General features: G+C 38.1%; 1 protein-coding gene across 1 annotated transcript in view; it reads left to right on the top strand.

The window, feature by feature from the left end:
• Window positions 1–17,557, top strand: part of magi1b (membrane associated guanylate kinase, WW and PDZ domain containing 1b) — a 344,503-nt gene that overhangs the window by 252,621 nt on the left and 74,325 nt on the right. The window contains exons 6-12 of the mRNA XM_052017630.1: window positions 1,323–1,521; window positions 7,347–7,429; window positions 9,709–9,744; window positions 14,267–14,324; window positions 15,199–15,281; window positions 16,701–16,793; window positions 17,270–17,452. Of these exons, the coding sequence (XP_051873590.1) occupies window positions 1,323–1,521; window positions 7,347–7,429; window positions 9,709–9,744; window positions 14,267–14,324; window positions 15,199–15,281; window positions 16,701–16,793; window positions 17,270–17,452 (735 nt within the window). The remainder of the gene's footprint in view (window positions 1–1,322; window positions 1,522–7,346; window positions 7,430–9,708; window positions 9,745–14,266; window positions 14,325–15,198; window positions 15,282–16,700; window positions 16,794–17,269; window positions 17,453–17,557) is intronic.

Raw genomic sequence — 17,557 nt, 5'->3', positions numbered from 1 at the left:
TGCTGTACTGTTGTATATTCAGCTAGGATTTTGGTCACTTAATCCTAATGTCTCTATTTTGCTGAGGGTTTATTTTGTCAATTACATTTCGATGATGCATCTTGGGAGGTTTTCCTCTGTTGAAGGTTCTGCATGTGCAGTGTATATGAATTGTAGTCTATATAATCCTGAATGAGATATCAAGCAGACACCTTTCTTGCCTCTTCCAATGACTTGAGTGGCAGTTAAAAGTTCCACAGGACGTCTGCATTCCTCAAACAACACAGTATGCAGCAGAATAATAATCATTTTCTTCTTTGTGGAAGCTTGCGGATTGCAAGATGGCTCCTGTTTTTGTATACAAAACAAAAGACTTTTAAGGTTATTCACTCTAACAGAATGTGCTTCAAAATAGTTTTGAGAAGATGCTATATTAGTACTTCCTTATTTTCCTGTCGATGATATGTTGAGGTCAGCATTCCTAAAGGTTGGATATTTCATGAACATCTGTTTGTCAAAACTTATAAAATGATTTGGCAGTAAGACTACACTGTGGCATACCATAAGATCATACTTCTAAATGAAGTAATCAGTTGTCTATTTGTGTAAATTGGGGAATTTCCTGCAATACTATTGGCCAAGCTACATATTACAGAGGCATTTCATCTGACCTCTTTGTAAATAAGACAAAACTTGTGATTTTTGTTTTGTAATAGGTCGCAAGGTAGTTTTATTTGTGCCCCATGTTTATTTCTCTGAAGGAACTGTTTAACAAAAGGATAATTTCTGTAATCCAGATATATCAAAGATTAAGGAAGGTTTTTGTCCACTTTGTGTTGTTTTGAAGATTTTTTTGTGTGGCTTAATTAATCTCATACTTCTCTCAAAATCTTTTTGTGGATACCAGTGAATTAATGAATGTCATGTAATCACCACACATTGGATAAAATGCTATGCCACTGAAAATCATGGCAAAACCTCTCACACCCAGTCAGTGCTACTTGTTAAGCAGGAAATTCATTACACCTGGCTATATAATGCATCATCTACAACTTCAGAGCTACTCTTGTGAGTTAACTATCAGACTGCTAATGCTTTTCAATACATTTAAACTACAGTGGTTATCTGGTTTTGTTAACTTGCATGAAAAGTTCAATGATATTTTTGTATGTAGGTGGCATTTTGAAAATGTGTTCTTTCCAGATAGGACTTTTACACTTGAAAGTTGAACAGTCAATCAACAAAAATGTTAACTCTGATTTCTCATGACCCATATCTAGTTTTCTGATAGACTGCAAGACTTTTATTTGTGATTTTTAATGTTAGGCTGATTTGCTTTTTAGATTCTAGTGAACAAGACGAGCACAACACCCCCAAAGAAGCAGCACCTCTGTACAGCAACCTCACTAGTTCCAATAGCCATAAGACAGAGCTGCCGCAGCAACCAGTACATCACTCGGATCTCGCAGTGGACAGTCTCGGCCCTCTGCCTGATAACTTGGAAATGGCATTCACTGAAAATGGAGAAGTCTACTTTATTGAGTGAGTAGTTTCCATATTATTGGAACCTATTTGAACTTATCTGGTTTTTTGGAATAGGTAAACCATAAATCTATGAAGAATTATAAAGTTTATTTACTGAGGTCAAGAATTTCTTCACAAAAGCAAAACACAGTGCATGCTGGGAATCTGAAATAAAAACAAAACTGCTGTAAATTTTTGAGAGGTGAGCCAGTATATCAGGTTGATAATATTTCCATTGGAACTTTTTTTTAAGTGATGAGAAAAAATTAAGCACAATAATGGTAATAAATGAGCCTTATTTTTATATTTTCACTGTGCTGGAAGAGTAATCTATTGACTGGCCTAAAACAGTGTATTTCAAAGAACTAATGAAGCCAACTGTGAATTCACTAAGTGTAATGGATTGGTGAGGTTTGCCATAAATCTCCACACACCAAGTGCCTGAACTTAACGTGGTCAACTGTTGGGGCCACATCCACAATTGTTTGGGAAAAATGGAAATGAAGTAGCACTGAAATTGCTTCCATGAATCTCACATGAGATGACGGAGTTTGACATCAGCAAATATCTTTAAGTGGAGTTCTCAGAAGCTCAGTAGAAGTAGCAGCAGGAGTATTCATGCAGCCCAATGCTCCACCATTCAGTAAGATCACAGCTGATCCTATGGCTCTGGTTTGGTTTCCCATCCCATTTCACACCATTTGGACACCATGACTGAGCATCCACAGGCCACCGAGGTAGAGAATTCCAAACATCTGCATAAAGAAATTTATCTTCACCTCAGTCTGAAACAGCCAGCCCCTGATCCTGATCCTCAAGTAAGAAGAAACAGCCTCTTGATCCTTCTCAGAAGTTTGTATTTCACATCACATCTCGTTCTAATAAACTCTAATGTTGGGCTGGAGGAGGTAATGGAGGGAAGATGGACTGAAATCTTGGAGCAATTTGGACTGAAGATTTTTAATCTTAGCCTTTGGTGGACTGGGAAACATTATTGTACAGGGAGCATGACAACAAACTCCCATTAATGTGGCATGATTAATCCATGGGTGAAAGAAAATAAGTGTCTCAATTCTTAATTCATTTTAAGAGGTTAGCAACAGAACTCTTCTCCACACGTTGTTATTTGTTTGGGTATTGGGCACCTATTCATTTCCCATCATTATCATCTTGCTTAATCTGAAAAAGTTCCCAAATCTCCTGCTGCTTCAGAGCCATTATTATTCTTGTTCATTCACACTTTCTGTTCAATTCATGTGAAGCTGAGAAAGTTTTAACTCTGTGTCATTTCCTTGGCACAATAGCTACAATCTTGCCTCTGAGTCAGAAGATGGTGGATTCAAATCCCACTGTAGATACTTGAACACGTAATCTTTAATGACACTTCCATTCTGTACTGCAAGAGTTTTGCACCTGTGGAAATGTTACCTTTTTATGCTGAAACCTTAAACCAGGGCACTGTTACGTCTCTTGGATGAAAGTAAAAAGTTCTGTGCTACTGATTAACAAAGTAGGGTGTTTTCCAGGATATCTTAATCAATACTAATCCTTCAATCATAAAGTCATAGAGTCTTGCAGCGCAGAAATAGGCCCTTTGGCATGACTTGTCCATGCCTACTGAGATGCCTATCTTTGCTAATTCCATTTTCCTGCATTTGGTCTATTCCTTTCCTATCCCTGTACCTACCCAAATGTGTTTTAAATGTTGTGAATGTAGCTGCTTCTCCCACCACCTCTGGCAGCTTGTTCCATATACCCACCATCCTCTGTGTGGGGAAAAAATCTCTCAGATCTCCTTTAAATATTTCCCTCCTCATGTTAAACCTATGTCCTCTAGTTTTAAACTGCCCTACCCTTGGAAAAAGAATGTGCCTATCTGTCCCCCTCAAAATTTTATAAGGTCAACCCTCCACCTCCTGCACTCCAGTGAGAACAATCCCAGTCCGTCCAATCTCTCCTTTTTACTAAAGCCCTCCATTTCAGGTAACATCCTGGTGAATCTTTTCTGCACTCTTTACAGAAAAGATGTGGTAGCACTGCAATGTGGTGACCAGAACTGCACACAGTATTCCAAGTGTGGCCTAACTAATATCTTGTAAAGCTGCAACATGATGTCCCAACTCTCGTACTCAGTACCCCTGCCTATGAAGGCAAGCAACCTAAGTGCTGTCTTCACTATCCTATCCACCTGTGTTCTCGTTTTTGGGGACTTATGAACTTGCATCCCAAAGTCCCTCTGTACATCAACACTTTTAAGGCCCAAGCCATTTACTGTATACACCCTGCCAGTATTAGACAAACTAAAATGCATGACCTCATGCTTGCCAGGGTTAAATTCCATCTGCCACTGCTCCGGCCAGCTTTCCATGTCCCAAAATTCTTCCACAACCTTCTTTGTTGTCTGATTCGCTGTCATCAATTTTTGTGTCATTGGCAAACTTGCCTATCAAACCACAAACATTCTCATCCAATTAACTTATACATATGATATACTACAAAGGTCCCAGCACTGATCCCTGCGATATACCACTGGTTACAGATTTCCAGTTGGAAAAATGCCTCTCTGCTGCTATCCTGTGCCTCCTATCACCAAGCCAACTTTGAATCCATTTTGCCAAAACATCTCAGATCATATGTGCCCTAACTTTCTGGACCAGCCTATGGTGCAGGACGTAGTCAAAAGCCTTGCTAAAGTCCATGTATATCATATCCACAGCCTTGGCCTTCATCAGTTTTCTTAGAAACCTCCTCAAAAACACTCATCAGGTTTGTGAGGCAGGATTTCCCTAGCACAAAACCATGTTGATTCCTGCTAATCAGTCCCTGCCTTGCCGGGTAACCATAAATTCTCTGACTAACACTTTTCCAAAAGTTTCCCTACCACTGACATAAGGCTCACTGACCTGTAGTTTCATGTCTTATCCCTACCACCTTTCTTGAATGGGGGAGCAACACTAGCTACCCTCCAATCTTCAGGTGCCACATTTGTGGTTAAAAATGATATAAAAATCTCCGGCAGAGCTCCAGCAATCTCCTCACTTGCTTCCCATAACAACCTGGGATAGATTTCATCTGGCCCTAGGGATTTGTCCACCTTAATGCGTGTTAAAATCTCTAACACTTCCCCTTTCCTGATACGCACATGTTCCAGAGCATACACCTGCCCCAACTATCCATCCACCCTTTCACTTTCCTTGGTGAATACTGAAACAAAGTATTCATTCAGGACAGCACATATCCCTTGGTTCCACACAAAGACTTCTGTTCTTTTTTCTTGAGGCACCAGACTCTTTCCCTAGTTACCCCCTGGCTTCTAATCTATTTATAAAAGGTTTTGGAATTCTCTTTAATTCTTTTGGCCAAGGCCATTTTATGTCCCCTCTTTTCCCTTCCTAACTACTTTCTTAGGATCGCTCCTATATCCTCCATAAATCTCAAAGGGCTCGTTCGGTAACAATATCCTTTACCTGACATAAGTTTCCTTTTTCCTGAATTTTTTTAACAGTTTTTAAATAACTGTGACATTCAGATATTTGAAAACTATTAAAATTGAAATGATTAATTAATTAATACGAAAGTAATTCTCTGGAGCATCGGAGGCTGAGGGGTGACCTGATAGAAGTATATGAAATTACCCAGAGTGGAAATGTCAAATACTAGATGACATAGCTTTAAGGCGAGAGGAGGAAAGTTTAAAAGCGGTTTACAAGTCAAGTTTTTTTTACACAGAGAGTGGTAGGTGCCTGCAACCCACTGCTAGTGGAAGTGGTAGAAGCAGATACAATAGCATCATTTAAGAGGCATTTATACAGGCAAGGAATAGAGGGAGATAGACCATGTGCACGGATGGGATTAGTTTGGACTGGCATCATGGTTGGCACAGATTTCATGGGCTGAAGGGCCTGTTCATGTGCTGTACTATTCTATGTTCTAATTAATTAAAAGTCATAATTAAAATATTAAACTAAAAGCAAGATAATTAAAAATTGTAACATGCCTTCCTCTTTGCCTTATAATCCAAAGCCCTAATTGAAATCAGTGGATTTTTGGATCCTATGCCAGATCTAACCTGACAATTGTGGCCAGCTACAAGGTTCAAGAGGCAATTTTCCCCAGGCATTCCAGCAAAAGTTCCACCCTGTATCCAGTCCAGTGGCAGAGTGAGCATGTACATTTGGGTTTATCAATTCATTTGATAGCATGTGCTTAGAAGTCCAGACTTCAGCTGAACACCAGCGTGACCACCTCATTAAAAACATATTTAAAGTTTTCATTTCAAGGTTTGACATTTCAGTTTCTATTCTAATTTATTGCACATGTTGAAATCTTTATTTTGCTCTGTAAAAGCTTAAAATATTATGGGAAAATTGTGCTTTCTCTTTTCGTTTTGCTGTCTGTGAGATTTCTTCAAAGTGATTGGCTGCTCAGTCAGCTTGATGTCATCTGTTACGGGAGGCTGGGAACTGAATCCTGTCAGAAACTGAAGTTCAAGCCACAGAGATTGGTTGATGTCTGTGGCCAGCTTTCTTTGAAGTGAGCAATGAACCTTGTAGCTGGCCACAAAGCACAACCAATTATTTCTTCTGCAAAATTCACTCTTCTACTTTTTTTTTGTTGCTCATTTCCTTTCATCTTTTTTTTTGTAACTGGCTTTTGAATATTGGCTCTGAAAAGATTAACTGCCTTAAATGTATTCTCAGGTGGTGCATGACATAACATCAGAAATGTTCAATATTTCCATTTAAATGTGTGCTTGCCTGATTTCTGATCTCTGTTGCGGTCATGGTACGCTTGCCAAATGCAAGTCAAGCATTTCAAAGAGGGAAGAAAAAGTGGAAATATGGGGGATCGTTTCATTTATTTCAATAAAAATGTGTGGGCATTGCATATTATTTATGAAGTACCAGTGTCACATTGTGCAACCAAAACGAGCTCTGCCCACAAAATGAGTACAACAAAATTGATGGGTGCCCCAGTCGCATGTCCCCATGGTGCAGATTGTGATAATGAAGGCAAATTGTAGCATAGTCTGCTGTCCAGAGGGAATCACTGACTGCAACTTTGAGACTTCCCTGTTCACATCTCTATCTTGCACAAACTGAGCCATTAAAAAATCTGTTTGCCAAAAAAAGCCAAATTTGCAGCATTTCTTATGTGCAGATGCTTCTGAGCTGGGAATCTTCATTTGCCAGATTCATGTCAGCCTTGAAATTGTTTTCCTTTCCTGTTGCAAAATAGCTCAGTCATAATTCACTGTAGCTACTATCTGTTGTGGTTTCAATGCTGTGTTCAATCACTTTCCAACCAGTTTCTAATCCCAGATTCAGCAATATTTCAAATGTCTACCCCTCCTTCCCTCTGAAGATCAGTGTTAAAGATGTCAGTGCCATTGAAGTAGCTACATTAAAAGTTTCCAATGTTCAGCTGCTGCTTTAGATGAAGTATTTGTGTGATCAGAAGAATTCCTGTTAACTAGCCAGGGACTGAACATTTTATCTCCCTAATAACAGATGTTCAAATGTTGCTTGAATTATTTTAGCCTTTTGCAGTCCAGAATTACATTATGGTATGCAATCGTATTCGTCAGGCTAACATTTCACATAGTTTAAAAAATCATTGAAATTTATTGAAGTATGTTTTCAAAAATAATTTTAAACTTAGATTTTGATGCAAGATTCAGTGTTACAACAAGAAGTGTCAAGTTTACAGCTGGCAGCTCAATCAGTACAAATAGGCTATAAATTGGCAACATTAACAATATGACAGTAGCAGGATAACATTAAAACTACCTTTTACCTTGACTAATGTAGACAAATAATTCTCAAAAATATGTTGTTTCACAGCCATAATACAAAGACCACATCATGGCTTGATCCAAGGTGCCTCAACAAGCAGCCTAAGCCACTGGAAGAATGTGAAGATGATGGTAAGTGTCAAATTTGATGATACGTGCACTTAAAATAATTCATGCTTTTCTTCAGAAAGGTTTGATGTTGCAAAATTTATTTGCTGACAAACATGCTCTTTAAATGCTTTATTTTTGAAACATTGCATTAACAGTTAGCTGTCCAAAAACGTCAATGACTTCACTTAATGACTTAATGGAATGCCACCATAGATTACAGATTCAGAGACAAGGGTGATGGGCACCTTCAGTTTTTCATGATTGCTTTGCAATTCATGAGTTCTGTTGTAAAGTTTATTTATGTTGTTGTTTCTAAAGATTTTTGGTATTGGCGAACTGTTCACTGGTCAATGTCCCCTGAAAGCAGCAACAACAGCAAATTTCCATTTATACAGCATCTTTAACGGAGCAAAAAGTCACAAGGCATTTTATATGGCTGTTATCAAACAAAAATCGATGCCCTGCTGTGTCAGAAGATTTAAGGGCAAATGTGAAAAGCTTGGTCAAAGACATCAGTCTAAGCATGTCTTAAAGGGGGAAAGAGCGGTAGAAAGGAGGGAATTTCAGAGTTTATGACCTTAACAGCTGAAGGCACAGCGACCAGTGACGGAGCAGGTAAATGCAGGGATAATTAAAAGGCCAGAAAGGGGGGAGCTTGAGCCTCCCTCAGAGTTGGAAGGTTAGAAGAGATTACAGATCTAGGGAGGGACAAATTACTAGAGGAATTTGAAAACAAAGAAGAAGATCTTAAAATCAAGGCCACCTTAAGTAAGCACCAACATAGATCACAAGCACAGGAATCAAGGATTACTGGGACTTCATGTGATTTAGGATATTGGAAGTAGACATCAACTTTGCAAGAAATAGAATGAGAACAGGCAGCCAAATATATATTGGAAGCCTGAAGGTGACAAAGACATGGATGAAGATTTCAGCAGCAGATGAATTAAGGCAGGTGTGAGATTCTGGATAAATATTTTGGAAATGGAAGTCGATGTTTAAGGAACAGAATATGACAGATCTTGAAACTTTTGGGTTCATTTTTCTTTGTGTTTCATTAGTGGAAATTTCTATAGGTCAATACCGGATGCCAGACAAGGAGTCTGAAAATTTTGTGGAAAGGTCATTCGAGGAGATGGTGAGGTAGAGCTGGGTGTCACCAGGATACATGTAGAAACTGATGCAATCTTAAAGGATCATGTCTCAGAAGAGCAGCATGTAGACAAGTTGGAGGGCAAAATCAATAATAGATTTTCGGGGTTACACAATGTTAAAGGTGTAGAAGTAAAAGATGAGAAAGAACCTGGCAGTACCGTCCCACCAAGCATGATTATGGTAAAGAGGTGTTGGGGCAGGATGGTGAGGTCAAAGATTGCATACAGGTGGAGGAGGATGATGAAGGTTAGATTATCTTTGTCACAGTCACACAGCGTCATTTGTGAGTGTGAACTGATCTGTTCTGGAAATGTGGGGGTGAGACTCCTGTTTGGAAGATTAATGCAATGTTTCCAGCTAAGATGGGCACAAATTCGGTTCTACAACAGCTACAAGGACTTTGAAGTAGAAAAGGCAGTAAAATAATTGGACATTCTGAGAGATAAATACTTTGAAAATTTCCATTATTAAATTGACACAATTTGAAACCTTTTTCATCTTATGGTAATCTATCCTCAATCTCCAGCTCTGAAAAGATTATATCTGTTCAAATGTTATCTTTTGAATTTTAAATGGATGATAGCTTTATGACTTTAGAAGTCTAAGAGCATGAAATATATTTACTATTTTGATGGTATTTTCAGTTGGATTTGCGGGATTTCTTTCTTGGATTATGCCTTTGGTATTCACTTGTATTAAATTTACAACATCCACCTCTTTATTTGATATCCTGCCTTCTTTACTAATTCCAATTTGGAATCTTTGTTCTTGCGTTAACAAGCAAAAAATTAAAGAAAAATTGACAATTTTTAAACGAGTGGTAGCAACTATAGGATCTAAAGCATTCTGATATATTTAAGAATAAGTAAAATAACAAATATTCTTTCCTTTTTGCATTAAGTCATTTGGTAGCACAAGACAAAATGGATGCAGTAACTTTAATAGTGTGGAATATGTGACATTCTTGAAGACCTGTCATTTTGCTGATTGCTTTGTGTTTCACTCCTTTTCTTGAAGTACCTGTGTAGTTGATGCTACTGCCGTTGGGAGTTGGATCTCTGGTTGTTGCTATAACTTTTAATTTTAGCTAAATTCTCTTCTGTTGCTTTATTCTGCCCTTGCTTGGTGCACTTGCCTTGGAGAAGAAGGGGTACACACAGAGGAACTGGACAGTGAAATAGGTAATTCACTTATAGTATGCTGTGCAGTAACATGTGTTTGAATAAATAATGGAAATTTTCCCCAGTCTTTAAATTATTATTGTGACAAAAGAGATACCATGCTCTGTTGGTTATGCATTTAATTGGAAGCTCTGTGCTTTAATGCAAAGTAATCTCAATATGTAGCATTAGACCATCTTTCAGCAATCAATGGTTATTAATGGGAAATGATCAAGATGCCACTATGATTTCTTTTGCTGATGAGATGTCTAAGGCTGTGACAAAAATTTCTCATTGTGAATGGGTTGAACAATTTTGTCTACACACACACACACACACACACACACACACACACACACACACACACACGAATATATATTGCAATTCAGATGTTTTAATTTGCAGTTATAGAATGTACACTCCGAAGTTAATTATTATGCAGTGAATGGGAGATCTGTGTGTTTTAGAACAGAATCTGTCAGAATTGCCTTTCTTCAGAATTTTGAACCTGCAAATTTGGCCTTCACAAGTAAATAATTCTACATTACCAGAGTGTGTATTTGGATTGTCTGTCTTCCCAACAAATGCTGATTATTTCATTGAACCTCACTGCAAACTCCTGGTGATGGATTTGTAAGCAGCTCAGAGCCTTAACCACACTCAGCAAAGCTTGTGCCAAGCTGGGCTGAAGTTCATTATCATTGCAATTATGAAAAAAAAACCTTCGAAGTGCAGTTCAGACTAATGTGACACTACAGGAAATGAAGGATAGTAATTAACAAGATGAAAGAATAAAGATTAGTGGAACCTGAAAGCAAAATTATTGGTATATTTACAGCAAGGAATCCGGTTTTGTTTTGAATATTGCATTAAAATTAGTGCACTTACAGAAAATATTATTTCCCATTCTGTTTTGTTCTAATATTAATGATGTAGCACATTTACATAGGTTGCTTTTACAAGTGACAAGACACCGAGAGTAAGCATCCAAGCTGCCTGTCTTTTTAAACCATGCTGGTGAAGTCACTTCTATGATTGAAACATGCTTCCATGTTCTGTAGAAAATGCATTGATCAAGTCTTTTCCTCTGTAATAGAGGATGTAATAAACATAGATTTTTTAAAAAAGTCAAAAATTATCTGTAATTTGACCCTTAAGCAGATCGAGGAATTGATTCCTAAGCAAAATCTTTTTTAATATGTTGATTCCAGCTGTTCTCCAACCATCCCACACCCTACCTTTCCCTTACCCTAAACCTACATACTTTTGAGTGGTTCTGGAGTGAAAAGGTAAAAGCCATATAGATATAATGACAAACACTGCTTTGTAACTGCTCCAAGTGCAAATACACATTAATAAAAAAATCAAATTTACATCTAGAAAGTAACAAGGTCTGTTAGGCTTTGCTTTCATAAATTCGAGAAGTTGATTTGCATATCAGTTTACAAGTTATTCTGAATAACATGACTGATTGAAGTAACTTTTTAAAGATCAGTACAGAGAATTTAATCATGTTCATTCTGATCATCTGCTGACCAGTGAACCACCCCCGAATAACTGTTTCTTCCAGCCAACGTGGAAATCAATAAATGGCATTGAATGCAATTATTGTGCAGTCAAAAGGCTGGTGCAGGCATTCAATTGTGAATTGGAGTAGGTTCTACCTGAGCATTACCCAGTTGCAGTGCTGGAAAATGTTCTTTACTCCAGCACCACCAGTCTTCACCTTCACAAACACAGAAGATTGCCCGAAAAAAAAAGTCTGAACAGTTGCTAAGGGATTTCTCCTGCTATATCACATTGCCCCAGTCATGCAAGTCAACGAAAATATGTCAGCCATTGCTGGGTGATCTTTTAGAGAAGGGAGGTCAGGATTACCAGAGCAGATCCAACATTGTAACACACATACAGCAACTGAATTGCAGAACAAGGTAGAGTTAAAATAGAAAATGCCAATCACGACAAGTTTCATTGACACAGTTCTCATGTTTGACCCATTTTTAAAAATATGGGCCACTGCAACTTTACTGAAGAGATATCTAAAGCATTCTTCTGGTAGTTTAAAAAAAACCTTCGTCTTCTGCTGATGTCAGAATTTGTTTATAAAGATCATGGCACATGTCTTGTGCTCAATCTTTATTAATCAAGCCTTGTATTTGTGGAATTTGAAAATATTCAAACAAAATTAGGACCCTAGTTATTACAAAAATTTCCCAGTTCTGATGAAGAGTCACAGATGCAAAAGGTTGATTATTGCTCTTTCCACAGATGCTGCCTGACCTGCTGAGTTTTTCCAACATTTTCTGTTTTGTTTTCAAATTTCCCACATCAGCAGTTTATTTTTTGATTTTAATTTACAAAAAGTAGTATTGATATATCACTTCATTCAGTTTCTACCTAAAACTCCTCATGGAAGAATGCTAGTCATGATGTAATAAATTAATACTGAAAATATTAATGATTTGATCAATCCTGCAAATCCTGCCCCTATTTCACACTATTTTTCTAAAATATGAAAGAAAGAACTATCTTGTCTTTAGAAAGAAGATGCACTTTGGTGCCAGCAGGAAATCTTTTACTCGATACTGATACAGGACCCAGCTCATTGATTTTACTCGGTAGGAAGTGGTGCCTGTGCATTCTTGCCCATATCTCCTTAAATCACTAAATTCTATGCTTTTCCCTTTTGAGCTTTATGGTTGCATCTGTACTGATTTCTGAATTTGTTTCATCTCTTTTTAGATCAGGAAAAGAATTTCCAGAGTAATACTTATATTTTATTTGTTATGATTTGTCTTGTTCAATAACTGGAGAGATCTTGTCCAGCTTAGGAAAACTAAAATGCTAAATTATACAAATGTTTACAACACTTTGCTTTCTCCCTCACCCCACACCCCGTCACCAAAACTTGTAAAGGGTTCTGAATGTGGAAGGAGAAAGAGATAGAGTGGAACAAAGTTTGAGATGGAGCTGCAACGTTAGGACAAATGTCTGGAAACGTGCAGTGGGCGAGGTGGTGTGCACAAAGAATTAGAAGAATGAAGTGTTTCTGCCTTAGTCATTGTAGAGGATCAACTATAAAATTCACTTACTCAGCTAGGTGTGCTTGTCCTTCTTTTGAGAGGATAGGATATAGGATTAGAGAGAGATAGAGGAAATTTGTTCTTGATTGCTTGCATTAAATGCACAGTATGTGTTTTGTAATCCAGTCCTGAAATGCATTTCTATTCAGTTCAATAAAACCAAATTTTACTTGTACCTTTTGCCAATGTGAAAAAGGGTGACTTTTTGTCCCAGTGTCATAAGGCCATTGAGGACTTTCTAGATGACGGCATCATTTCAATTTGTTATAAGATACTTTTCGAAATGGAAAGGTGCGAGTTAGAGTCCTGACTTTGACCAGTAGCTGATATAAATTTTAAAAAAAGTAATATTTCAACACTCTTTATTTGTAATTGCTGGAGTGGAATTCCCATTTGGAGACCATGGCAAATCTGGGCACAAACCGCACAGGTTTTTCAAAGTAGTATTGTGTCACAGAGTCCTCCAACATGGAAACTAGTCATTCAGCCCACCATGCCTGCACCAATCATGAAGTACCTAATCCCACTTTATTGTCTCCACACTCACCTCAACTCTCCCCAGATTCTACCACTGACTTGCACATTAAGGGCAATTTACAATGGCCATTTAACCTTCCAACCTACATTTTGGGATGTGGAAGAAAACAGTAGCACCCAGAGGAAACTAGCACAATCACAGGGAGAATTTGCATGCTTCACACTGATGGCACCAGAGGTCAGGACTGAAACTGTGTCATTGAAACTGTGAGGCAGCAGCTGTACTAGTTTTACCGCTGTGCTGCATGGAAATTGGAGATGAACCTGATACCTTGCACATGCAAAACCTGCACTCACCTGCAATGGTTCTGGTTGGAGTTTCTATTCAAATGTTTGCATCATCATAAAGTAAAATCTTTTTTGAATCAGCAACAGATTGCATTTTACCCCATTGTTTAAAAGTGTTAATCAATTTACTTAAGTCAGTTTTATTAACTTAATTAGTATAGCTAAACATGGATTTATCATGAAACCATACCATATGCTTGTTTTTTTACATCAGCATCTATTGGTAATGTGATTCCTAATGATAAAGATAGCTTGAACGAACTGCAGAACTCCTTATTCATTTCATTTTCCAAGGAAATTAATTATATACTGTATAATATAATGTACCTACGAGCATCCATGTGCCTAAATAACTTAGCTCGAATGTGGCCAGTTCTATGGGTAAGGCCAGTGTGAAAGACCGAGAAAGCTTAACTTGCAATCAGGGTCACCTATGCTTAAAATTCCTTGATCTTTAACACTGGTGTGGCTGGTTTCAAGTGGATTACATGGGGAAAACTGACAGAAGTTCTTAGCTGCTACTTTGAAATGGACAAAGAATAGAATTTCACCCTAATGATTCTTTATCCTAAATGCATTTAATCTTGGAATAAATCAGCAAATTTCTTTACCGAGGTATCTTTCTGTACTTTCAGAGCTGCCCACTGGATGGGAGAAAATAGATGACCCTGTATATGGCGTCTATTATGTCGAGTAAGTATTACCAAGCACACAGCCAATAGTTATTAAGCCAAAATTATTATCAAGAGAAAAATACAATCCAATTTTATCTTTCTATTTTGTGGCTCCGTCAACTATTCCTTGTCCATCATCTCACTGTTTCTCACCCAGTTTGCCCAGTTAGACATGAGACTGTGTGGCCCTCTTAATGGATTCTGCTGCTATCGCACTAAGTGAGGAGGCTGGGGTCAGAAATATTTGAACCATTTGTCCTTCACAAAGGTTTTATTTTACTGTTTTATCTTCAAATGTTTCTTTTGCAATGTTTTCAAATGTTATTCCTTTGAAAGTGCTAATCTGCTTCTCTCAGTGAAGATGCCTAAATAAGACACTGATCTTGTAATAAGACACAACACTCAGCTTCTGGAAGACTATTTCACCTTCATCATGTATTGCAGTGGTTAATCTCTCAAATATCACAAGCAACTCTGTTCTAATTTGATTAGTCACCAATGCATTTCTCAGGTTAATTTATTGGCCAGAAGTCCTGCCATACAGTGTCAGTGATCCACTGCTCTTTGCCCTGTAGAATTCAATACAAATTGGAACTTTTTATTTAGTTTTATGTCTTTAGGTATAATTTATAATGTATGTATTTGTATAAATTGTTTATAGTATTCTGTTTTAGTATTGTGTTATACAAGCTACGTGAACTTGTTAATATGGACAGTACGTGGTTGGCCACACATACAACATAACATCTGATTTCATTGGGCATATGTTTTTGCTGAAGCAGGTTTTTTAAAGGCATAATATGTATTTATGCTGTCAGCTTCTGCATCTGCTGCAGGCATTCTCCTTTGCAGAATTTGTTTGTACCCTAACAGAACATTGTCTCTCTCATTAGTCACATCAATCGGAAAACACAGTACGAGAATCCTGTTGCTGAGGCCAAGCGCAAAAAGCAACTTGAGCAGCAACAAGCAGAAGGTAAGTGTTGGCTTCTAACTGACACATCACTCGGGAGACAATTCTGACCTCGATTGCTGTCTGAGTGGAGTTTGCACCTTCTCCCTGCGACCGTCTAGGTTTCCTCAGGTACTCTCATTTCCTCCCACATCCCAAAGATGTGAGGATTAGTATATTGCTTGAACCCCGTACATTTTCTGTAGTGTGTAGGCTGGTGGTAGAATCTTGGAGGAGCTGATAAGTATGCGGAGAGAATAAAATGGGGTTTGTATAAATGGTGCTTTCTGGTCAGTGCAGATTTGATGGGCCAAAAAAACTGTTTCTGTGCTGCACGACTCTGTGACTCTATAAAATCAGTAACCAGAGGACTTTCTGATTAGAGCCTGGTCTTCCAACTTGAGCCCAGTGGGACTTGACTCTATGTGTTTGGTTTGAGTCAGGTGCACACATTCTTTGCTAACTGAAGATCAGACATTGCTGTTGATGGAAATCAGAAATAAAAACAGAAAATGCTGGAAACATTCAGCAAGTAAAGCAGCATAGTTGGAAAACATAATCTGCTATTTTGCTGCCACATTAAATCATTTGGTCTCACCCTTTCAGATGGAGTCTCTTTGTTCTACTCATCCCTCCCTCGCCTTCTCTGCAACTGAAAACTAACTTGTTTTCATTCTTGCCCAGTTCTTTTGAAGGGTCTCAGACCTGAAACATTAACATTTCTCTGCTGCCTGACCTGATGAGTGTTTCCAGCATCTTCAGCTGTGCATATGGTTTGGATTAGGTCAGGCTGGATTTGTTCAGTACTCATAAGTAAAGCCTGCCTCCCCAACCCACTTCTCCCATATGAATTGACCATCTTCCCCCCCTCAAATACTCTTAAAGTAAATAAGTGTTCAAAGGAAATGAAATAATAAACATTGCCCTGTTGCATGACTGAGATTATTAAATTGATGTTAATGGCTGGATCATCAAAAGTGAAACAAGTAGTCCCCTGCCTTGGATGGGATTTTGTCTAGCTGTAGTCAGATACTTTCTACATCTGACAATGGCATTGAATGAATTTCTACTCCACCTGAACTTTTCTTGGAGGAATTAAAAAAACTGCATGTTCTGGAAATCTGAAAAAAAATATTAAATAGCTGGAAAAACCCGGCAGGTCAGGCAGTATCTGTGGAAAGAGAAAGAGTGTGAACATTTGAGATTGAAGACACTTCGTAATTTCTGCTCGACCTGCTGAGTGTTTAGCTAATGTAATGCTTAGTACTTACAGTGAACAAGAGGAATATATTTCATTCCAAACAGTGGAAATATTTTCTTATTCTAAAGGAAATGGTCCCTTAAAGAAAATCACTGTTGGGAGTGAACTTGGGTTGGCATCACTGTTGAACAAAATCATATACCAAAATAATGCTTTGAATATCATTTTTCTCACCTCTCCAGAGTGGACAGAGCATCAAGCATCTCCTGGTCCCAAAGCTCCAAACTACACGCAGAATAATCAGGACACCTTCAGAGAAGCCCCAGCGCAAGGTGGTATAGCATAAACATTGATAATCTACAACCTGAAATCAAACATGCTGTGTCTTGCAGCTGAAAGAGAAATGCAATAGATATCAAGTCTAAAATTCATGTGTTGAGGCATATTGTAGGTGAAATTCATTGAGGAAGGTTGCTTATGTGTTGATTTATCATAAAACCATATCATCAGCAAGTAACAGAACATTCAAATAAGGGGCTGCAGTTGGGAAGGATTTTAAACTATTTTAAGTTAATATTAGCTTGCTAAAGAAGATGGTTCTAAACAAATAGTTGATATAATTTGGATGCTGTGCACAACAGCAACATCTTCCTGTTTATCTCGTTGTTAACTTACATTCAAAAATCAGATGGAAATTTTTGAAAACACGCTCTTTCAGATTGTTAAGAGTTGCAATTTCTCCAGATTGTTCCCAACTGGAACCTGAGATTGAGCAAGAACAATTTAATTTGTTATTCATTTCTATGAACAGGCAAGCCCTTCTTTACAAGAAACCCTGCAGAGCTGAAGGGACAGTTCATCAACACCAAACTAAAGAAAAGTACCCGAGGGTTTGGATTCACTGTTGTTGGTGGGGATGAGCCTGATGAATTTCTGCAGATTAAAAGTTTAGTTCTTGATGGGCCTGCAGCACTGGATGGCAAAATGGAGACAGGTATGAAATAAGGAGAAATATTTCCCACCACTCTCCTAAGTTCCCACTGGATGGCTTTCTCCAGAAGCTGGGCAGATCCGTGATGAGTTGTGTCTTTCCATGTGA

The sequence above is a fragment of the Pristis pectinata genome, chromosome 6 (assembly GCF_009764475.1).
Source record: "Pristis pectinata isolate sPriPec2 chromosome 6, sPriPec2.1.pri, whole genome shotgun sequence".
NCBI classification, from domain to species: Eukaryota; Metazoa; Chordata; class Chondrichthyes; order Rhinopristiformes; family Pristidae; genus Pristis; species Pristis pectinata.
Note: the sequence above shows the minus strand (reverse complement) of the source record. Positions and strands in the feature narration are given on the sequence as shown.